Below are 22544 nucleotides of genomic sequence, written 5' to 3'. Positions count from 1 at the left end.
CTGATGATCCGGGGAGTGCAGTGCGCTTGCAGCCAACAGCAGAAAAAGAGAATGTTTATAGGTACATACTTTGTTGCAACCGACGCCTTTGCTGAGACAAAGTAGCGGGAAGGTGTCACGCCTTACTTGGCCCTGACCGGCAGTGATGTTCACTCCTTGGCAGGCGCAGCTGCCCACGCCAGCTCCTTCCTGCTCGTCGGCATCGCCTATCGCGCGGTGAAACGTTGAGAGGCTGGAACAAGTGGTGAATGCCCTTGTCCTTGTTCCCCCCTTTCTGAGTCGCAGAACTGCAAGAGAACCTCACTACTGCCGCGCAGCCCCGGTGTGAATGCCGAGAAGGTGGATCGGACCTGCGGGACCTCGTTCCCTTATCACTTGGCAGGGGATGAACGAAGCAGCACGGAACCCATCGCAGAGCTTGCCGAGGCGGGAACCGGAAGCTTGTGTTCAAGCTTAACAAGAAGGCGGCTCAATGCAGGTATCCATATTCCTTTGGAACGCAACACACCGCGAGTCTGCGAAGAGAGGGGGATACAAGGAAGGTGGAGCGTCGATAACATCGGACAGCGATGGCGTTTGCCTTGCACGAGTCAGAAGACGGAACGCTACGCACGATGGGCGTGGTGTTGTGGCGATTTCGGAACGGTTTCTGCTGATCGGCGCAAACATCATGACAACACGTCGGACTGACTCAGCTGGAGTGGAAACAAAAGACTTCCTCGACGGCCGTTGCCGACTTCTATCCGATCAGGGGCACGACAGAGGTTCGTTTGAGCAGCAGCGCGGGCTGAAACGAGAGAGAGAAACTGCGCGCACGCACCGGAATCGGATCCTCAGCACAAACACAAATCCGACGGGCTGGTCCAGGCAAGGGAGGCTCGAGGCACAGCGCCCCTCCACTATACAAACAATTAATGGGTCTGGCCTCGGAAGAAAGTGGAAACGGTTGTTGTCGGGGCTGCTGTGCCATGATGCGAGATTGCCTCTGCGGCGGATTGAACAAGCATCAGGGTACCTAGCGCAGCTGGCTTTGAGAAATCCTTGCCAGATGCCGTGTCCGAGAGGGCGCCGAGGGAAGTGCTGAAGTTTCTGGCTGCTTACAAGACATCCTTTCTTATCAGATCCACCGAACGGCACATTTCCGCCCTGCGCCTCGAAGCTTAGAGGGAGCTGGGCTAGACCAAAGGGGAAAGAGAGTGGATAGCACCCTGGCAGAAGATCCTGCGCTTTGCTGTGCCGTCGGTCCGATGCTGCCCTGCGACAATTTTTCCAACCTCCGCCGCCTCCGTCCTCGCATGCCCGCATCCTTGTCGTTTCCTGATGGTCCCAATGGCACCAGTCTACGGCCGCAACCGGAAGGCTGCAGCTGCTGCGCAGACCGGAGTCTCGTCGTAGCTGCACTGCATTGCTCATCGCTTCAGTGACTCCCCATGACGATTTCGCCGCTCCGCCCTTGGCACTACGCAGGCCGAGCACCGGAGGCACGCCCGCGGCATCGGTGACGCCGTTTTTTCTCGGCACGGTCCGATGATGAAACGAGCCTTTTCGGCCGCCCGGCCCTGCTCCATCCCGACCCCTGGCCAATCTTGAAGCACCCATGGCAAACTACCGTGCCGCCCTGTGAGATCATCCCCCCAATTGCTAAGCATGACAAAGTACCTGCCTGCTCGTGTGTGCTGGAGCCTTCTGTATAGAGCCCTGGGGGCCGGTGACGGGACGCCGGATTTACCTCTGCCATGGCCCGCCTATATGTACACCCGTCCCGCCGAGTGATTCCAGATGGGCTCTACAGCAGCACTCGTGGCCGATCCCGACATCCCTCACTCTTTTCCTCTCAGTCAAGATGCACAGTGTTCTCGCAGCCGCGCCGCTCCTCGCGGCCACGGCCCTGGCGGCCCCGGCGGCCCCGGCCAAGTACGACTACATCATCGTCGGCGGAGGCACCAGCGGCCTCGTTGTCGCCAACCGTCTGTCGGAGCTGAGCAACGTCACTGTTGCCGTCATTGAGGCTGGTGGCTCCGTCTTCACCAACGAGAACGTCACCAACCCCAACGGCTACGGACTGGCCTTCGGTACGGAAGTGTGCTATCCCGCTTGACGAGGCCAACGCTGACAGACGTGCAAGGTACCGACATCGACTGGGCCTACGAGTCGGTCAACCAGACCTACGGCGGCGGCAAGACCCAGACGCTGCGCGCCGGCAAGGCTCTCGGTGGCACCAGCACCATCAACGGTAAGGACTGCATCCCTGACGCCTGAAGTGACTTGATGTTGACAGGCACTTGCAGGCATGGCCTACACCAGAGCCGAGGACGCGCAGATCGATGCGTGGGAGAAGATCGGCAACAAGGGCTGGAACTGGGCGTCGCTGCTCGAGTACTACAAGAAGTCGGAGACGGTGCAGGTGCCGGACGCGGACCAGCAGGCGGGCGGCGCGACGTACGATGCCGCCTACCACGGCACGTCGGGCCCGCTCAAGGTCGGGTGGAAGAACCAGATGATGAACGTCAGCTTCCCGGAGGTGCTCAACGCCACGTACAAGGCCAACAACGTGCCGTACCTGCAGGATATTGCCGGCGGCCACATGGCCGGCTGGAACGTCTTCCCCTCGACCCTCGACGTCGCCCTCAACGTGCGCGAGGACGCCGCCCGCGCCTACTACTACCCCTTCCAGAACAGGACCAACTACCGCGTCTTCCTCAACACCGAGGCGCAGAAGCTCGTGTGGGCCCAGTCCGGCGGCGCTGATGACACCGCCACGGCTTCTGGGGTCGAGGTCAAGGACAGCACCGGCAAGACGCGCACCATCTACGCCAACAAGGAGGTCATCCTATCAGCCGGCTCGCTGCGCTCCCCCGTCCTGCTCGAGCTGTCGGGCGTCGGCAACCCGGACATCCTCAAGGCGGCGGGCGTCGCCACCAAGGTCGCGCTCCCGTCCGTGGGCGAGAACCTGCAGGACCAGACCAACAACGGCTTCGACGGCACGGCGGCCAAGAGCTTCAGCGGCACCGCCGTCAACGTCGCCTACCCGGACGTCGAGGACATCTTCGGCAACCAGACGGCGGCCGTCGCCGCGTCGGTCAAGAAGCAGCTGTCCTCATGGGCGGCCGCCGCGTCCAACGTCTCCAACGGCGCCATCTCCGCCGCCGCGCACAAGCGCTTCTTCGACATCCAGTACGACCTCATCTTCAAGGACAAGGTGCCCCTCGCCGAGATCCTCATCTACCCCACGGGCTCCGCCTTCTCCGCCGAGTTCTGGTCGCTGCTCCCCTTCGCGCGCGGCAACGTGCACATCGACACCTCCCCAACATCCGCGCCGCGCATCAACCCCAACTACTACCAGTTCGACTGGGACATGACGGAGCAGGTGGGCACGGCCAAGTACGTGCGGCAGCTGTTCGCGACATCCCCGCTCAAGCCCCTGCTCGCCAACGAGACGGCTCCGGGTGCGGGCGTGCGGACCGACGCTGAGCTCGCGCGCTGGGTGCTCGACAATTATAGATCGAATTTTCATCCGGTAGGCACGACGGCGATGCTGCCGCGCGCGCTCGGCGGCGTCGTCGACCCGTCGCTGCGCGTCTACGGGACCGCCAACGTGCGCGTCGTCGACGCCGGCGTGCTGCCCTTCCAGGTCTGCGGCCACCTCGTGTCCACGCTGTATGCCGTCGCTGAGAAGGCGGCCGACATCATCAAGGCTGAGGCTTAGACGTCGACGCGGGGGAGCCAAGCTTTTTTGTTGTTTTGCTTGTTTTTTTCGTTTTTCTTGGTTTTTTTTTTACCCCCGTGGGGTTCCGATTCTCTGTTTCATGGATTCTTTGGCTCGGCATCATCCGGACCAGCGAGTGGTTGATGCTAAGCTCTTTTCATTTTCTCTTCTTCTTCTTGTGACCTGCTGCATGAGCTGGCGTGCTGAGCGGGTCTTGGCAAAGAACAGCCACTCTTGCTGCTTTAGGGACATAGACTGGGATTCATAGACATAGGGAGCGGGGCGGAAACCACACCATCGTGGGAAAACACCTTGGAGACCCGGGCTCCGGTGCCAATAGCTTCTAGCCACAAGCCATTGGGCGGAATAGCCGGGGCATGAGAGAAGATAAAGCCACACTCTTGGCGGTCATGGCCGAGAACGAATGAAAGAGCAGATTAGAGCGATTACGCTTTTCCCGCTTGCTTTGCTGAGCAGTGACTGCTGACCTGTACACGCCGGCTCGTGGTAATCACGGCGCTGTGGTTGGACGGGATGGTGCCGAGTGTGGAGGAGTGTGGCTTGAGGGCGTGGCTTTGCGGCTTGGAAATAGCAGTACGGGCTTGCATACGATATACAGCTCCTTCGCGCAGCCGATGGCTAGCGTGGATCTGTTTTTTGCTCATGTCATGGGTGGTTGAAGCCATCGTCCGGACGATGGCTTCAACTACCCACGTATTGTTTTTTTTTTTCTTTAGGAACGAGCTAAGGATGGTTACGCCATGTTCTGCTATTCTTCGCGTTAGCCATCGGCTGCGAGAGGGGGCTGTAGGTAGTCACGCGCCATGTCGTCCTCCCCGCCATGCTGCGAGCGGCGGCCTGGGTCTGGATTTTGTTCTCGCGCAAAGCTAGGAGCATGCCTGCATATCCATTGCCCGGCCACACGGCTGATCGACGTGGCTGACCCAAAAATAGCCTCCGTTCCTCGTATAACGTTTTAGCAGCAATATCTGCCACTTTGGCTTGCTTGTCGTTGGCCCTGCATCATCCTTGCTCTGAATTTGCTCAAAACACTCACGAGAGTCAGCACACCGGAAGATGCCAGAACATTGAGCCGCCCGGTGCGTTTTCGCATGTGGTAGCGTCAACGGGCCCACGCGAACACGTTTTTTCTCCTCGTCCGCGTACCAGGTACGTCCTGATACACTCGTGGCAACCAGCAACCGCTCAGCTGGAAAGTCGGCCCATGTTCCTGAGTCTGGACCCTGGGCTGAAGGCGGAGAACTGGGACCGGGAGGGCGGGACAAGACCGGGGGCCCGGGCTGTTGAACAGCGCGGGATAGCGTGCCAAGCGAGGAAGTCAGCGATGCCTGGCGGCGGCATCTTCCCGATGACAGCGGCGTCTCGCATCGTCTTCGCGACATCCCTTACCCAATCGGGTATTGCTCGCTTGCCTGTTCGGGTAGGCGTGCATGCGGGGAGGGATCGGGGCTAAACCGGACATCGTAAGGGGGGGGGCCCTTCAGCCGCACCACCTCGCTTCCGGACTTCCACCTGTAGCTCCGCTGACTGGTAGCTGTAAGAAAGCTGTCCGCGCTGGCGGACGGGAGAGTGGAGATGCCAAAGTTATACTTTCCGCTTGTACTGCGCAGGATCCAACTTCATGCCGCTGCTGCGCCCAATCATAGCACGGTGGAATCCAATGACATGCATACAGCTGCAGCATATCTGACGGGGACTTGTTGAGCCGGCCACCCAGTACGGTAGACCGTTCAAGCTGAACCATGTCTTGTCCAATCGCGTGGTCTCCATTACCCAGCTGATGAGGAGAAGTGTGGTTGAGCTGAGCCAGGTCGATACATGGCGGGACTAATCTTCCTTCAGGAAAGACGGCGATGTGATGAGCCTAGCGAACCGTCCAGGAACTTCTTCTGCAGCGTACCAGGCTCAGTAGTCCGCTGGACACTGGTACCCTCGTGGAAACATGCCACGTTCTAGCGTCTCGTGGAAGCATGCCACGTTCTAGCGTCCACGCGAGGGGCGTTGGCGGTCAGCTCCGGGGCTGGAAGGATAGCGGCTGGCGGTGGCGGCGCATGGCGGGTTGGCGAGACACGCGAAGATGCTCGAGACCTGAGAAGTTGACGTCCCCAGAGCAGGCGAGAGACTCGTATATAGACCGGCCGCCGTCTTGCGTTTCTGAACAATCGATCACCAACAGCATCTCTTCTGTCATCAGCCTTCATCACCACAGAGTCTTCTCACCTTCCAAGCAAAGGCATCCCACCGACCAATCCAGCCAATCAACCAACCATGCGTTCCTCAACCCTCCTCCTCACTTCCGCATGCGGCAGTGTCGCCTATTCCTTCTCCCTTCCTTCATCCCTTGATTCCCTCACTTCGTCGATCCACGACGTCACCAGCCGGGCCCTTTCCAACCTCTCCGCCCGTAAAACCCCCTCGTGCCCCGCCGTCTACACCACCATCTCCTCCGACCTCACCAAGGACTTCCTCGGCACCGACGGCCAGTGCACCGACCTCGCCCGCGCCGCCATCCGCTACGCCTTCCACGACGCCGGCACCTTCTCCCTCAAGCTCCCGACCTACGCCCCGGCCTCGGGCGGCGCCGACGGCTCCCTCCTCCTGATCCCGTCCGAGATCGCCCGGCCCGAGAACCACGGGCTGGAGACCTACCACGCGTACATCACGGCCAAGTACAACACCTACCACGCGCAGGGCGTCGGCGCGGCGGACCTGATCCAGTTCGCGGGCAACCACGCCATCGTGACGTGCCCGGGCGGGCCGGCGGTCAAGACGCTGGTGGGCCGCGGGGACGCGACGACGGCGTCGCCGACGGGGGTGATGCCGGCGGGCTTCGGGCCGGGCAGCGACCACGACACGCTGCTGCAGCTGTTCGTCGACAAGGGGTTCAACGCGGTCGACCTGGCCGCGCTCATCGGCGCGCACAGCACCAGCAAGAACGTCGGCCAGACGGCCATCCCCGTCGGCGCGCCCCAGGACGGCACCCCGGGCAAGTGGGACGTCCAGTACTACTCGGACACGTACGCGCCGCCGCCGGGCGTCGCGCGCTTCGACAGCGACGTCAACCTGTCGGATAAGACGAAGGCGGTCGGAAAGGAGTTTGCCGGCTTCGTCGACAACCAGGGCAAGTGGACGGGCAAGTTCGCCGACGCCATGTTCCGCCTCGGCCTGCTCGGCATCTCCAGCAGCACGTACAACAACTGGGCTGACTGCACCGGTGCTCTGCCCAAGGCGACGAGCTCGAAGAGAGACATCAGGCGCATGCCTATCAACGACCGCGCCAGGTAGAGGGGTGAGGTCCGTGGCGATGGGAGTTGTAAATAGCTTGTTTTCTGTTCTGTTCTGCGGGTTTGCGGTTAGCGACAAGCAAGGGGCTGGGAGGGATATAGAAAGACTCGGTTTGCTGTCGTCTTGTACATACTGGACACATTCCGAGGGCGTTCCGGATGCTTTGGTTTGCATTTTATCTTTTCTTTTGTGTAACAGAGAGGCTCGCTCGAGTCATAGAAAAGACGACTTTACCTTCATCTTCGATCCTTGCAAAGCTGCTCCATTCGTTTGTGCCACTCAGCCGAGAATCTCGCCAGCTGCACATGTTTTTCAACAAGCTGCTTCACGGCGGGCGGCACTGAGGAAAGGAGAAGCATGGCTCATTGCAAAAGTTAAGCGTGTAGAAGTGTCGCAAGGATCGCCGGACGTTAGCGGGCGGCAGGAACATCGATGATCACGTTGCTATATTGGGGCCTTAGATTAATACGGGATGCGCCTTGTCATGGGGCACGTGTATATGAATCGTAGAAGCGGTGGGCGGCGCGGCGCGTAAGGTTTAGTGCTGTACACACTCACACGCTAGAAGGAGATGAAAGCTTCCATCAGGTGGTCCGCGGGCCAGACTCCCGGTTCCTCTCCGTTCACGCCCGGATGATGGATGATGCAGTACTTCGTTGAGGCTTGGTGCGCAGGATCCGTTGTCGCTGAGCGCGAAGAGTGTTGTGGGGTGTCGCAGCTAGAGGACGCACGCGGCCCAGGGCCCTGACCGTCGTCTGGGCTGGGTAGCCTGATGCCCCCTTCTTCCTCAGCGCAGCCGACTTGGCTCGAAGACTCCATGGGAGGGGAACGAATGCGGCGGCCGGACGAGCCGGAAAGCGCTGGGCCTTGCTCGTGTCGTGCGTCATGGGTGTTGCTGCGTATGAAACGCCCTAGCATCCCATACTCAGGCCTGAAGTATGCTATGGCTGCGTGCACCTGTCTGTCCGTTTGCGACAAACAACCGATGGCGCACCGGGAGGTGGTGCGGGGTATGTGCGCGCAAAGGCATGTGCGCGCAAGCAAGGCCGTGCCAGTGCTTGCGCGTAACAAACTCCCGCCGGGCGTCGGAGGAGAGAGAAATAGAGTGATGGATACGGCAGTTGCAAAAGTATGCTGTGTAGGAGCCGGCAGTCTTGGGCTCACTTGCGACTCGGGCCGGCGGCGGTGATTGGCCGGCCAGTGTTTGCCAATGCGTGCCAACCCTGAGCGACACCTCCTGCGGGGACGCACTGACTCAGCCGAGCCTCCGCGTTGAAATGAGAGACACCGAGCCTCATCACTTCAACATCGACTGACACGTCCGCGACAAAGAAGCCGACATGCTTCGAATAAAGCCTGCCCGTTGCCCACCATGGTCCCTGTTCCCACGTTCACTCCCCCATCACCCACCTGACCCTCCTTACCCGTGGGCAGCAAGTGACGCCAGTCGTTCTTTTCCCTTTTGCGTCCATTTCGATCACACTCTTTGGAACCCTACAAGATCTTCTTCGCCGCAGCCCTTCCCTTCATTCCACAGCACCTACGCACTCGCTACCTGCCGCCATGAAGCTCCTCTCCGCCGCCACGATGCTGGCCACGGCCACCCAGCTTGCCTCGGCTCGCTACATCATGTACGCCGACGAGTGGCACTTGTCTGATCTGGGCAACGCCACCACCAACGCCGGCATCGACACGGCCATCATGGCCTTCGTGTCGACCAACGACTTCCTGACCGAGGAGGGCGGCACTTTCGAACTGTTCGAGCCCGTCGAGACCTTCCGCGCCCGCTTCGACCCCGGCGTCAAGGTGCTGGCTGCCATCGGCGGCTGGAACGACGTCAACTACACCCTGACCCTCAAGGACGAGGCCGCCCGCACCCGCTTTGCCAACAACTGCAAGAAGCTGATTGACAAGTACAACCTCGATGGCATTGGTGAGTCGATCCTCACCGAACCCAGAAACACGTGAGCTGGGGGCAAAGAACTTACGTGCTGACCACCTCGCCTGCAGACATCGACTACGAGTACGTCGGCGGCAACGGCGCCGACTACAAGACGGTCCCCAACTCGGACAAGGTGTGGGAGGTCGATGCCTTCCCCCTGCTGCTCAACGCCACGCGCCAGGCCATCGGCCAGGACAAGCTCCTGTCCATCGCCGTCCCCGGCCTCGAGCGTGACATGTTCGCCTTCACGGCCGACACGATGCCCAAGATCGTGCCGCTGGTCGACTGGTTCGGCATCATGACGTACGACTTCATGAACCGCCGCGACGGCTACACGATGCACCACTCGGACCTCGTCGGCTCGCGCGACTCGATCCAGCGCTACCTCGACCTCGGCCTGCCCGCGTCCAAGGCCACGCTCGGCTTCGCCTTCTACGCCAAGTACTTCACCATCGACCCGACGTCGAGCTGCGCCACCGAGCCCCTCGGCACCGGCTGCAAGACGGTCGCGCTCGAGCTCGCCGACGGCTCCGACAACGGCCTTTCCGGCGCCATGACCTTCGAGCCCAGCAGCGTCGCCGGCGTCGCCCCCGCCAACCTGACGACCAGCACCGACGGCACCTGCGGCGCGTCGCTCGGCCTCAAGTGCCCCGAGGGCACGTGCTGCAGCTCGGGCGGCTGGTGCGGCAGCACCGAGGCGCACTGCGGCCTGTCGTGCCAGGCCAACTTCGGCGTCTGCAACGGGCTGACGGCGATCCAGTCGTGGCAGAACGCGCTGGCGGGCGCCGTCGTCGACGAGACCAACGGCGGCAACTACTTCCTCGACAAGAACGCGTCGCTCTTCTGGACGTGGGACGAGCCCAAGCACATCGCCGACAAGTTCGCCGCCATCGTCGCGGAGCTCGGCGTCGAGAACGTCATGGCTTGGTCGTTGGCCGAGGATAGCCTCGACTGGCGCCACGTCATCGCCATCCAGGAGGGCGTCAAGTCGCACTGCCTGTCGAGCATCGAGGGCTTCAGCGGCGGCGCCTGCGACGCCGCCACCATCAAGCACGACGCCCTCAAGACCGACGTCCTCAAGACCGACGTCATCAAGACGCGCACCGGCGACAAGTGGCGCAACACCCTGTCCCACTACGCCGCTCCCATCGCGCCTCGTGGCGCCCCTGCTGCCTTCGCCGAGGTCAACGTCCACGGCCACAGCATTTGAATGCATCTTTTGTGATGGGTAGTTCGTTTTTCGACTACGGCTTTGTAATGTCTTCTTCTCTTGGATTTGAGAACCAGTTGGGTGTTGTATAAACAGTTGAATAGATGACATGTCCGCGATCTGACACGGCCATATGTGAGCTCAATTAATTTTGCATCCGCTCCCGCTCGTCCCTGTTGTCGTGTCAGTGAATGTGTATGTCAAACTGCCGGAGGATTCCAGCCTTTACGATGTGCTCGTGATGAGCGATGCGATGCTTATCAGGATACAAACGTACCACGCTCAGCTCGGCTCCATCATCGACTGAGGAGTGGGGCCCGGTGGTGAGACGGATGGACGGATAGATGGGGAGGGCGTATCTGGGAGATGAGTGGAGTAGTTTCGTGGATAGTAATGATGCAGTGACTCGTCTTTTCATAGGAGGCAATGGGGCTGTCGTGATGGACTATAGAAGCGGGGGTGGGGTCCTTTGAGTTGGTAGGTGAGGGAATAGGACCTAAAATCCCAGAAAGAGAAGAAGAGAAGAAAAGGACTCCCAACAAAATGGAATGAATGGGAGCTGGTGTGAATCCAGATTATTCTCAAAAACAAAAGAGCAAACTAGATGGAGCCACATTCTCGTACTGGAAGAACGGTGGCACTTCGAAATGAGCTGCTGCGAGTCGAAGGTGAAAGTGGCGGTGGAGATGTTGTGGCAGTGTCGAAATGAGGGGCTATGATGTTATGGCCTTGCCTCTGTGTGACCCAACGCACATCTGTTTCAGTACACAGCACTGTGTGCGCCTGTGGCTCGGCTGGCTGCCTATCGTTCTCCCATGGGTCACTTATCAGCGCAGATCGCTCTGCCGATCCCCGTGTTGGAGGGAAAAAAACGGTCGCCTTGTTCCGACGTCTCGGGACTTTCTCATAGGGCGTTCGGTCAAATAAGACTCGCTCGCTCGCTCGCTCGCTCGCAATCGCTCGTGACGAAAGGACGGAGGAGATCGTGGCGGTCAGTGCGGAGGTGACGTTGGGCGGGAAAAGAGGATCGGAGGCGCATTGTTTGGCGTTTGGTAGCTGTTGACGGGCTTTCGAAACAAGCTCGTCCCGGAGCGGTGGTCCTGGTGCGAATGAGGATTTTCAGCACGGCGGAAGAGAATAATAGCTCATGATGCAATGGTGTTCGTGTTGACGGGCTCCAGTGGCATGGCGTTTCGGCCATGGGATTCAGTAAAGCAGTGCGGTGCCAAGCATGAATGCGAGGGAGAAGCGAGGAGGTGTGCGAGTGGGAGGACGAAACGGTGCCAATGTGGGCACTCTTTCTTAAAGGTGCATGCTATGCATCCGCTGCTGGTGTTACACATTGAGCGCTGTGGCAGCAGGCAAGTGGTGCTGGTGCTGGTGCTGGTGTTGGCGACGGAGCCGGGCTGGCTCAGGCTGTTCGTACTCCGGCTGGCAGCTCCATTAGAGTTTGTTAGGCAGGCAACCCCACACGCGAGGCGGAAATTGACAAGGCCGCACAGCCGCCGGCAGCTTGCGTGTGGCGGCCGCGTTCATCAGAGGCCAAAACGGCGGTATGCCACCCACGGATGCGGCGGCGCAAGGATACGAGAGGCGGTGATAAGGCACACAGGGCTGAGAGGGAAATCGCGTGGTGCGTCGCACGCGTGCAGGCTCGACCAAGGACCGGGCTGAGATTGAGCGCTGAGATGGCGAGATGCCCCGGGCGCCGTCTGCGTGTGCGACCATGCTGGCGTTTGTGCGTTCCTTCTGGGCAAACAGCCGTGGCCGGGGGCCGTGCGGAGGGAAGAGGAGGAGCCTGTTCCTGTTCCTGGCGCCTCTTGGCCTGTCGGAGCCACGGGGCCGACGCCTCGGCCTGCCGGTGCGTGCCCCTTCCCGCTCGCCAGCCTCAACACCAAGCACCCCTCACGCCTCTCCAGCGAAACATCACCTCGCCCGACGGCGCATGCCATCGCTGCGACCCTGCAGATCTGGCCAGCCGACCCGCGCTGCGGCGCACAGCGACATGTCGCAGCCGTCGCGGGCGGATGCAGCCGTGCGCGGGGGCCGCGGCGGCTCTGCTCTGGCTCGGGGCCAGCAAATGACCCGCTGCGCTGATGCGTCCCGCAATTTGAGCGACCGGCACTGCAGCGGTGCCTAGCCGGTTCGGGCAGTGCTGGCGACGCTGCCCCAGCTGGCCCGAGTCGCGCCGTCATTTCCCGAGCTCCCTAATAGTGCGCAGCTGTTTCAGAGAAAGAACTACAAAAGTGCTCGCCCTCCACCACTGCCCTTCCCTCACGCTTTCGCGCCTCTTGCCGGCCGCTTCACTCGTTATTCTCTGACTTTTCAGAGGTCCATTCTTTTGCTGTCTGCCTGCTCTGCTCGCCCCAGCACCGGCTTCTCCCTTTGTGTTAATATACCAACACTTCCGGTCATTCCCCTTCCATCATGCGCTTCAACAAAGCCGCCGCCGGCGCTCTCATCGCCGGCGCCAGCCTTGCCCAGGCCCAGGAGTCTGTCTGCAGTGATCGTTCCACCCTTGTGGTCACCGAGTACGTGACTCTGACCCCCACCGTCAACTCGACGCCCTCGCCCGTCGCCCAGTCGAGCGTCGAGGGCGTCGTCTCGAGCCCGAGCCCTTCTTCTCAGCCCGATGAGACCACCTCGGTGCAGGTCGTCACCATCAAGCCGGTCCCTGCCAGCTCCACGCCCCCGGCCAGCTCTGCCCCCCCTATGACCACCTCGACCGTCTACTCGACCCAGTCGACCGTCAATGGCGCCGGCGAGACCGTCTACCAGACCGTCAGCCAGTACACTACGGTAATTTGCCACTTCTGTTTACTCGATGCCCCATTTGCTGACCTTCCCGATTAGGTCTGCCCCGTGACTGAGTCCGCGGCCTCTGTTGCCAGCTCCGCGACCCCTATCTCGAGCGTTGCCAGCTCAGAGACCCCTGCCGCGAGCGTTCCCAGCTCCGCGACCCCGGTCTCAAGCGTCCCTCAGTCGTCGGCCGTCCAGGGCGTCCCTGATCAGCCGCTGAGCACCATCCACTTGACTTCCACCACCGAGAAGTTGGTCACCATCAGCGTGCCCTGCACCGAGTGCTCTGCCACCCCGACCCAGTGGACCACCTCCACCATCTACACCACCTCGGCCTCGACCGACTCGACCGGCGGTGTGGTCTACGTGACCGTGCCCCACACCACCACCGTGAGCATCCAATTTTAGATTTTTGCAATTTGTTTTGAAACTGACTATTCCACTAGGTCTGCCCCGTGACGGCCACCGAGGGTGCTAGCCAGACCATCGCGTCGCCCAGCAGCAGCAAGTGCACCAACACCCGCACTGTGACCGTTGACCCCGAACCGGTTACGGTCACTGTCCCGTCCACGGCCGCGACCAGCTCCGTCGACGGTTCCAACGTCGGCGTTGCCGACTACACCCCGAGCAGCTACTCGCTGTCTTCGGCCGTTGACACCCCGGCCTACACTCCTGCTCCGGAGACCATCACCCAGTACACGACTTCCCACATCGTCAGCACCGCCGTGAGGACGAGCACCGCCGTCGACTCCGCCGGCTCCTCCAAGGAGCACGTTGTCACCGAGGTCGTTACCGTTGGCACCACCGTCTGCCCCGTTACCGCCACCCAGACCCCGGCGAACACCCCTGTTGCCAGCTCCTCGGTCGCCGGTGTCCCTGCCGGTACTCCCTCCGTCGCCGTCGACACTCCCGTCTACACTCCTGCTCCTGCTGCGGAGACTGTCACTCAGTACACCACCTCCCACATTGTCAGCACCGCCGTGAAGACCAGCACCACCGTCGATGCCGCCGGCAGCTCCAAGGAGCATGTCGTCACCGAGGTCGTTACCATTGGCACGACCGTCTGCCCCGTGACCGCTACGCAGACCCCTGGCGGCACCCCGGCCGGTACTCCCTCTGTCGCTGTTGGCACCCCCGTCTACACCCCCCTGCCTGCCTCTACCCCCTATGGCGCCGGTGTCGAGGGTGCGAGCGCCATCCCCTCATCCAGCTCGGCCTCCGTCGCTGTTGACACCCCCGTCTACACCCCGGTGAACACGCCTTCCGTTGCTGTTGACACCCCCGTCTACACCCCGGTGGACACGCCTTCGGTCGCTGTTGACACGCCTGTCTACACCCCGGTTCCCGCTGCCTCTACTCCCGCCTACGGTGCCGGTGTCGAGGGCGCCAGCGCTCCCTCGGTCGCTGTTGACACTCCTGTCTACACCCCGGTTCCCGCTGCCTCCACTCCCGCCTACGGTGCCGGCGTTGAGGGTGCCAATGGCGTCTCTTCGTCCAGCGCTGCCTCCGTCGCGGTCGACACGCCCGTCTACACCCCTGTCGCTTCGACCCCCATCGTGAGCTATGCGCAGACCACTTTCGCCACCTCCAGCAGCGTGGTCGCCGCTTCGACCCCCAGCTCCAGCTCCAGCTCTGGCTCCAGCCTCATCAACTCCATCACCGACACCGTCACCACGCTGGCCGAGGCCGTCACCGGCGAGGCCACCCACTACACCGGCAACATCGAGTCGGGTACCTGCAGCTTCAGCGGCTACAGCCTGCCCTCGTCCATCTTCGGCACCGCGCTGTCGGGCTCCAACTGGGACACGGCCAGCAACTGCGGTGCCTGCGTCAACGTCAAGAGCGCCTCGGGCGAGACCGTCAAGGCCATGATCGTCGACAAGTGCCCCGACTGCGGCGACAACGCGCTCGACCTGTTCGAGGACGCCTTCAGCTCGCTCGACTCGCTCGTTACCGGCGTCCTAGACGTCACGTGGGAGCTCGTCGAGTGCGGCATCACCACGCCGCTGCAGCTCACCAACAAGGACGGCGTCTCGGCCAACTGGTTCAGCATGCAGGTCGTCAACAGCAACGTGCCCGTCGCGGCGCTGCACGTCTCGGTCGACGGCGGCGCCACCTGGACCGAGACCACCCGCACCGACTACAACTTCTTCGAGTACGAGCAAGGATTCGGCTCCGACCTCGTCGACGTCAAGGTCACGTCGTCGACCGGCAAGGAGGTCATCACCAAGAACGTCACCGTCGCCTCGACCCAGTCGCACACTTGCGACTCCAACTTCTAGGCTACGTCGTCCACCACCGCCTAGCACGTCGTTGGGCATCGCTGCGTCGTCGTTGGCTTTGAATGTAAAGCGTTTTGGATTTATTTATTTTTTTCTAGTTGCTTCTTTTTTCAATCAAGCTCCTCTGAAACTTTGATACCCAAAGTTTTGATCTTTTCTCACGTCCCGATAATTTTTTGTTTGCTCGTTTGTCGCTATGCAATGACGTTAAAGCCCACACACCTTCCGTGCACGTATATACCTACCAATGGAGACGCGAAGTTTGAGGTGAACAAAAAAAAACCAATAGTGAACTTTGCGCGTGACCTCTCTCTTCCTTTGGCCTTTGATGAGAGGGTTGTTGGAAATCGACTTGTGGACCCTGCTCAGTGTGTTATTGGGATCTGCAGTCCTTAGCTTCGGACAGAGATGGTGTGTCGACGTTATTCCCGTTGGGACTGTTCGGCGCAATAACTTTAATTATTCCATCCACGTGGTACACCTACCTTTTTGGGTTTTTCGGCTTGCAGGTTACCTAGGTTGTGGTGGCTCGGCGCAACTTCGCGCGGTTTGATCCTTGGGGGTGGTGCCGAGGAAGGTTTCGTGGCTTCGTTGTGAGGATTGCCGGAAAGGGGGAGGTTGTGGTAATTATCTGTCGGATGGACGAGTGGACCATGTGGGTTAAAGGGGAGAGGAGGAGTTGACTTCGATGTCGTGTCTGGCAAAGCGCGCTGTTCTTGATTCTGAATTGGGCGACTGTCTGCCTGTTTGTTCACCTAGGCAACTGCCCTACGGTTTGGAAAGTGACGGGGAAAGATGCGATGCTTCTGGTGGAAGTCGTTGTTGCCGGGTCTTCCAGCCATCGAGCCCCCTTTTTCCCACATCTCGCTGCCTCTCTGGGGTGGAAGAGAGGAAGAGAGCTAGGTAAATGGGAGTGCCACCTAATTCCGCGCTGTGCCGGGGGGTCCGGCAACGTGCTAGATAAATGCGGGGTAGCGAGGGGGGTGAGGCGTTGTCTTCTGGTCGATCACCACCCCGCAGCAAGGCTAACCGCTTCAGCAAGTCACATACTCAAGGGCAGCAGCTGTAGCCCCGCAGCTGGATCTCAAACTTCAGCTATACTAGGGGGTCTTACGAAGATCCCGAGGACGGGCCCTGACACAAAAAGCGGGACTGCCCAATAGTCAGGGTGGGGCTGCATTGTTGCAGGACAATAATGGCGGAACGACGACGCATAGCCGGTCGAATGGATACATGCTGGCTCAGAGCGCAACAGGAATGGATGAGTATGGAAGGAGGGGGCGGAATGGTCGGTCTGGCTGTCGGTTTTGTGCGGAATGAGCCCGCTTTCTTGCGGTGGCTGCGTGCGGCGGGGTGGAGTAGGCCAGGAACTGCCCCTCCCCGAGCACCCCACAGATGGGGACATTTCTACGTTCCACAAGTGACGTCGTTGCTGAACCGAGCCAACAGGCGGCGCGCCCCGTTCGAATCTGGGCATAGAAGGCTTTAGATCCACTCAGTTTACCCCGCAGCATGCCAGCGTCCGGATGTAAACCGCGGCCGCATGTGTCGTACGCTGTTTCCCTGATCGTGTTTAAAAACCGACGGCTATGCCGTGAAGACCCCTCTTTTCTCCTTCGCACATTGTTCCCTGGGTCCGAGTGAGCGTTGACTACGCTTCGCTGTCGCTGCGAGCTCCTGAAGACACGTATTATTCATTCACTTGATTCTCCCACCCTGCTTTCGGACACGTACCGCAATCGACCATCTTCGATTCACTTCGCAGCTTGACCGCCCCAAGCGACGACAGAAGGAATTGCTCGAATCCACCGCAGAAAAACGAAAGAGGGGGAAACCCCGCTCACATACTAGACCGACCATCTCGCAAAACCCAAATATGTCGACCAATCCCGAAGGCGCCGGCGCCGGCGCCGGCGAGAAGAAGTTCGACATCCCCAAGACGTGCAAAGCCGGCGTCGTCGTCAACGAAGGGCCCGACTTCCGCGTCGAGATCCAAGACGTGCCCGTCCCCGAGCCAGGTGCGTCGACGTCTCAACACCACCCCCCGCCCTTCCCTCTATCCCTCCCTCCCTCCCTCCCTCCCCCACACCCACCACCGCCAAAAAAAAAAAAGAAACCCCTCCCCTCCCCTCCCCTCCCCACAGCAGCACTAACACCCCCCACCCACCCACACAGGCCCCAGCGAGATCCTCATCCGCCTCAACATGACCGGCCTCTGCATGTCCGACATCCACTTCATGGCGCACGACTGGGCCGTGCCGCCCATGTCGCAATTCGGGACGCGGTGCGCGGGGCACGAAGGCGCGGGCGTCGTCGTCGCGCTCGGGCGGGACGTCACCACGTGGGCGCTCGGCGACCGCGCCGGGATCAAACCTCTGTGGGACGTGTGCATGGCGTGCGAGCAGTGCTGGAATGGGAAAGAAAACTACTGCCAGCGCGGCGTGTACACGGGGTTGGTGGCGACGGGGACGTATCAGCAGTACGTGGTGAGTCCGGCGCGGTATGCGAGCAGGATCCCGGACGGGGTGGGGGACGAGGTGGCGGCGCCGGTGATGTGCTCGGCGAGCACGATGCATCGGGCGTTGGTGGACAGCGGGTTGAAGGCCGGGGAGTGGGTGGTGTTTCCGGGGGGAGGGGGCGGGGTGGGGATACAGGGGGTGCAGTTGGCGAGGGCGATGGGGATGAGGGCGGTGGTGGTGGATGGGGGCGCGGCGAAGAGGGAGCTGGCGGGGAAGATGGGGGCGGAGGGGTTTGTGGATTTCAGGGAGGTGGAGAGCGTGGCGGAGGAGGTGAAGAGGGTGTGTGGCGGGGTGGGGGCGCATGGGGTGATTGTTACGGCGCCGCAGGCGTATAAGGATGCGGTTGGTTATATTGGGGATAGGATTGGCGGGAAGGTGGTTTGTGTGGGTTTGCGTGAGTTGTCCCTCGATCCGTCCATCCCTCTCTGTTGTCGACGTTGCTGATCGGGTGTGGTTGTTTTTTGCGTAGCCCCCGCTGGAGCGACGACTATTGGGGCCGACCCGAATCTTGTCGTTTTCAAGAACTTGACCATCACCGGCAGCTTGGTGGGCACCATGTCGGACACGGCGGCGGCGCTGGAGTATGCGAAGCGCGGGTTGCTGAAGCCGATTTCCGAGGTGCGGCCGTTGAGCGCGATGCCTGAGTCGGTGCAGCAGCTGCGGAGGGGAGAGATTGCTGGCCGTGTGGTCATTGACTTTAATCAGCCATGAAGCGGGAGTGTGAGATAAGAGGAGATGTAGAAGGATAGCGGGAATTGAGTAGACTTGGCAATATGGCCCAGGACATCAAGGTATATACACATGGAGGTTCCTTCAGCTCACGTGTTGACGTGTACTGCCGGTGCAACCACTCTGAGGAACCGCCAGATGTCGGAACGGAATGCATGGTCTTCCCTGCTGCAACCAGCATTGGTACATTTTCCCCTGTGTTCTAGGTTGGCCTGTTTCTTCGGCAACCAGTATTCATTTTCTCTCTCTCTCTCTCTCTCTCTCTCTCTCTCCCTCTCTCTCTCTCTCCCTCTCTCTCTCTCTCTCTCTCCGTTTTAAAATTGTTCTACTTTTCCGAGTAGATATCTTCAGTACTCAGCTGCCGAAATATGGAATCACTTTGTCGACAAGCGCTTGCAAAAACGCACATGACTCCTATTGGGTTTTCTCACTTCTACCACGGACAGTAATCAGAGCACCAACTGCGACCCACTCCGATGGTCGCACGCACCGGTCGAATTGACCTCATGCGGCGGCGGTTCGTCGTTCTCGAACGGCAGCGCGAAGGCCACGGTCGCCTGGTCGGTCGGGTAGCGGGTGTAGTGGCCGGATCCGACGGTGTCGACGGCGACGATGAGGCCTGTCTCGCCGCCGACGACCCATGCTTCGTCGGTGGAGTTGCCGGGGAGTGTGATGTGTGCGAGGCCGGAGGTGAAGGCTACGAGTCTGGGGGTTGGGTTTGGTTAGTGTGTGTCTGGGAGAGGGGTGGGAAGGATGCGGAAGGCGCGGAAATGCTGTGAAACAATAGTGGACGGCATTCACGCACTGATTATGCGGAGCATTGTGCAGGCCGCCGTCGAAGCGCGGGGGGATGACGGTGTACTCGGCTGCGCTGGACAAGTTGAGTTGAAAGAGCTGGGTGCCGGTTATTCCGGGGGTGGAGGGGACCTCGAGGGGTGTGGTGAATCGCCAGCACTGGAGAGCGGAGACGTTGGTTGCCGGGTCGGTGACGATGGCTGTGGTAGTGAGGTAGTAGGTGGTTTGAGCGGCTGTGGCCGCCGTGGCGGAGAGAGCGAAGAGGGCTTGTAGCAGGGAGAAGCTCATGGCGGCGACAAAGACGGGAAGCTGGATGGCGGCATGTGTGCATTTTATCTACTGCCATGGTATATTTATCCGCGGCCCCCCGCAGTGTCCGATGCAGTGCAACCAATATTGAGCCATGGTCCCGCTGTGCCGCTGATTGAGCATCGTAGGCCCACTAATACTAAGGTGAGGTTGCAGGGAGCGGCTACACCGCTCGGGTTCGGCAGGCGAGCTGGTAGCGTGTGACATGTACACGGTAGATGGCAAAGAAGCATGGTGTTGAGGCTGTCGACATGGCCCGATGCCGGGGCAGCTGTGGTGTCGTAGGCTTACGAATCGCGAAGGAGAAGAGGCCGTGTATCAACACCCGCTCGGCCCCGAGATCGGCTCTTACGTCATGCCGCGTTCGAGACGCCAGGGTCTTACGAATTCGCCCTATCGCCGCCAGACTATCACCGACGACATTAAATACCAGCGTGAACACGCCCATTCCGCCGTCTGCGCAGAACAAATCGCCAAACACCACCACCACCACCAATTTCATCACCATGGCCCTCGCCGGCAGCATCCAATCGCGCCACCTCCCCATCACCCAGCTTCCGCTCGCCTCCATCCTGCGCCCCATCCCGCCCGTCATCGACTCGCCCAAGGTCGACTCGATGGTGCAGACGCTGCGAGGCGAGACCTGCGACTACGTGCCCCAGCCCGCCCCGGAGCGCATCGAGCCCGGCCGCCTGCCGCCCGTCGACGTGCTGCACTACCACAGCAAGGCCCAGGACAAGGACTACTATTTCGCCTTTGGCGGCTGTCATCGCATGCAGGCATACGAGAAGGCCGGCGTCGACGTTGTGGACGTGAGGAGGTTGAAGGTGACCAAGGACATGCTGAAGGTGTATCTGGGGGGGAGTGTGGATAGGATTGTCGGCGAGGAGTGAGTGTGGATGGGAATAGAGAAGATACCCGAGCATAATATCTATGTACAAGTATATCCACTGATTTCCTATTTGTAGCTACTTGAGTCGAGACGCCCTGTTCTTGACCATTCAATGTCCTTTCTCTCAAGTTACACATCCCCATCACATCGAACCTTGACCAATGTTGCTGCATGGCACCTGTGGCTGCTGCATCTCTCGAATCTCGGCCCGCTTTGACGTCACGGCCATCACGCTTCACGACGCGCAGGATCTAGTATCAAAGCTTAACATGCTATGGTTTCGAAGGAGCTCAATAGTTCCTTTATGTCACTTCGGCAAGAAGGATCTATCAGGTCCTAACCGCAGCTCTTCACCCCCGACTTCGCCAATTACACAATACGATGATGAACATCGTTGCTATCGGGACCGTCGCTCGCCTGACTCCTTGGGCCAAACTGCGGTCGGATGCTGCCGGCCGGTAACAGGCTCCCATAATGTGGGGGCGGCAATATCGCATCTGGCGGACCAGTCAGAACCACCGAACTGCACCCAGTTTCTTCTAACACCATCTCTCTAGCCATAATCAGCCTGGAGAAGCCGGCCTGTGCTACGTCGGTGCTGGGCCTCAGCGCTGGCGCCAAGCCAAAGTCTCGGCGATAAAACCGCCATGGCAAGCAGTGCTGCCTGCTGGCGGCAAGCGACGGCCCGTTTAGGCAATTCACGAGGGCTTTGCTGTTAAATATGGGGCTTGGCGTGCCTTCGCTTTATGGTCCCACCGCGCCGCCATACCCGTGCGAGCATCCTTCGTGCGCCTCCACCATCTCCACATCGACTCACCAAGATATAAAAGAATGCGTCGCATCGCCCTTTTAAGGCAATCATCAGCCCCGAGGAACCCTTGAACCATCGAAAAAGGAAACTATTCCACCACCATGATCTCCAACACTGCTCTGCCCCTGCTCCTCGCAGCCCTCGCCAGGTACGCATTAACCCCCGCCACTCCACCAAGCAACCCCACCGAACCTAACCACCCGGGGCATCCAGCAGCGCCGCCGCCGCCGCCACCACCACCTCCTCCGTCCTCTCCTTCCCCTTCGTCGGCGATGGCTTCTACACCGTAATCCCCAGCACCGGCGTCAGCGGCTCCATCGTCGGCGTCGACAAGGACGCGCGCACGACGCTGGTGTACGAGTGCGACGCGTTCGCCACCGACGTCGACGACTTCTCGACCGTCGGCGCGTTGTGCCCGTTCGCGACCGACGCCGCAGCGCAGACGGTGACGTTTGGCGAGAATTACTGGGGCCAGCGGACGACGGGCGCGAGCGACGGCATCACCGCCGCCGTCGACATGGATTGCGCCATTACCGTGGCGACGGGGGCGTCGCCCGCGAGCGCGGTTGAGAGCCCCGTGTGCACCATGAGTTTTGGGGGGGACTATGCGGATGAGTTGGCGGCGATTGTGAATTGTGCGGGGGGTGTTGGCGAGGATGCGGATGATATTGTGAGTAGTTTTTTTTTTTGCCTCTCTTTTCTCTTTTTTTCTCCCCCCCTTTCTTAGTTCCCGCATGCCTGCCTACCCCGGCCACGCCATATCCCACAAGCACAAGACCTGAGACCTGACGACGACGACGAAGACTGCCCCGACGCTAACAACAACAACAGGACACCCAATCCGCCCTCGACTGCCTCCTCTCCCCCACCGCCGCCGCCACCGACGTCGCCGTCGTGAGCTTCCCGCCCACCAACGTCTTCTACTGGACCGTCACCGTCACCGCCGTCGCCGACGCCGTGCTGGCTACGTCGACGTCTGCCTCTCAGGGCGGTTCCGCCAGCAGCGCTACCGCCGCCGCCTCTACTGCCCGCAGTTCGACTTCGGCGTCTGGTGCCACCACCGGCAGTGCTGCCTCCGCCAGCGCGACGGGCGATGCTGGGAACGGTGCTGCTGGTGGTGCTGGTGCTGGTGCTGGTGTTGGATGCGTTGCGGTTGCTGGTGTTGTTGGGCTGGCGGGGGTTGTGCTTGCTTTGTAGAGTGGAGAGAAAGGGGTGGGAGAGGTGGAGATGGGGGTAGAGAAAGG

At 60.6% G+C, this 22544-nt stretch overlaps 8 protein-coding genes across 8 annotated transcripts; 7 read left to right on the top strand and 1 right to left on the bottom strand.

Annotated features, from left to right (window-relative positions):
- Nucleotides 1-1843: 1843 nt before the first annotated feature.
- BKCO1_24000112 (glucose oxidase) lies at nt 1844-3706 on the top strand (the record flags this gene model as incomplete). The annotated part of the gene is made up of 3 exons (XM_020273069.1): nt 1844-2072; nt 2126-2233; nt 2289-3706. The coding sequence occupies 3 exons, from the start codon at nt 1844-1846 to the stop codon at nt 3704-3706; spliced, it is 1755 nt and encodes a 584-aa protein (XP_020130460.1).
- Nucleotides 3707-5995: 2289 nt separating this feature from the next.
- On the top strand, nt 5996-7012 carry BKCO1_24000111 (heme peroxidase; the record flags this gene model as incomplete). The annotated part of the gene is made up of 1 exon (XM_020273068.1): nt 5996-7012. One exon carries the CDS (start codon nt 5996-5998, stop codon nt 7010-7012), a length of 1017 nt encoding a protein of 338 aa, XP_020130459.1.
- Nucleotides 7013-8575: 1563 nt separating this feature from the next.
- Nucleotides 8576-10164, top strand: BKCO1_24000110 (glycosyl family; the record flags this gene model as incomplete). The annotated part of the gene is made up of 2 exons (XM_020273067.1): nt 8576-8945; nt 9023-10164. The coding sequence occupies 2 exons, from the start codon at nt 8576-8578 to the stop codon at nt 10162-10164; spliced, it is 1512 nt and encodes a 503-aa protein (XP_020130458.1).
- A 2427-nt stretch (nt 10165-12591) lies between these two features.
- BKCO1_24000109 (carbohydrate-binding module family 63 protein) lies at nt 12592-15245 on the top strand (the record flags this gene model as incomplete). Its single annotated transcript, XM_020273065.1, has 3 exons — nt 12592-12963; nt 13018-13353; nt 13410-15245. 3 exons carry the CDS (start codon nt 12592-12594, stop codon nt 15243-15245), a joined length of 2544 nt encoding a protein of 847 aa, XP_020130556.1.
- A 1876-nt stretch (nt 15246-17121) lies between these two features.
- Nucleotides 17122-18475, top strand: BKCO1_24000108 (alcohol dehydrogenase; the record flags this gene model as incomplete). Its single annotated transcript, XM_020273064.1, has 3 exons — nt 17122-17263; nt 17421-18158; nt 18234-18475. 3 exons carry the CDS (start codon nt 17122-17124, stop codon nt 18473-18475), a joined length of 1122 nt encoding a protein of 373 aa, XP_020130557.1.
- A 467-nt stretch (nt 18476-18942) lies between these two features.
- BKCO1_24000107 (34-dihydroxy-2-butanone 4-phosphate synthase protein) lies at nt 18943-19576 on the bottom strand (the record flags this gene model as incomplete). Its single annotated transcript, XM_020273063.1, has 2 exons — nt 18943-19198; nt 19299-19576. The coding sequence occupies 2 exons, from the start codon at nt 19574-19576 to the stop codon at nt 18943-18945; spliced, it is 534 nt and encodes a 177-aa protein (XP_020130548.1).
- A 527-nt stretch (nt 19577-20103) lies between these two features.
- BKCO1_24000106 (sulfiredoxin-1) lies at nt 20104-20490 on the top strand (the record flags this gene model as incomplete). Its single annotated transcript, XM_020273062.1, has 1 exon — nt 20104-20490. One exon carries the CDS (start codon nt 20104-20106, stop codon nt 20488-20490), a length of 387 nt encoding a protein of 128 aa, XP_020130549.1.
- A 911-nt stretch (nt 20491-21401) lies between these two features.
- Nucleotides 21402-22497, top strand: BKCO1_24000105 (uncharacterized protein; the record flags this gene model as incomplete). The annotated part of the gene is made up of 3 exons (XM_020273061.1): nt 21402-21448; nt 21514-21970; nt 22132-22497. The coding sequence occupies 3 exons, from the start codon at nt 21402-21404 to the stop codon at nt 22495-22497; spliced, it is 870 nt and encodes a 289-aa protein (XP_020130550.1).
- Between the last annotated feature and the right edge of the window lie 47 nt (nt 22498-22544).

This window comes from Diplodia corticola (genome assembly GCF_001883845.1).
Source record: "Diplodia corticola strain CBS 112549 chromosome Unknown scaffold24, whole genome shotgun sequence".
NCBI lineage: Eukaryota > Fungi > Ascomycota > Dothideomycetes > Botryosphaeriales > Botryosphaeriaceae > Diplodia > Diplodia corticola.
Note: the sequence above shows the minus strand (reverse complement) of the source record. Positions and strands in the feature narration are given on the sequence as shown.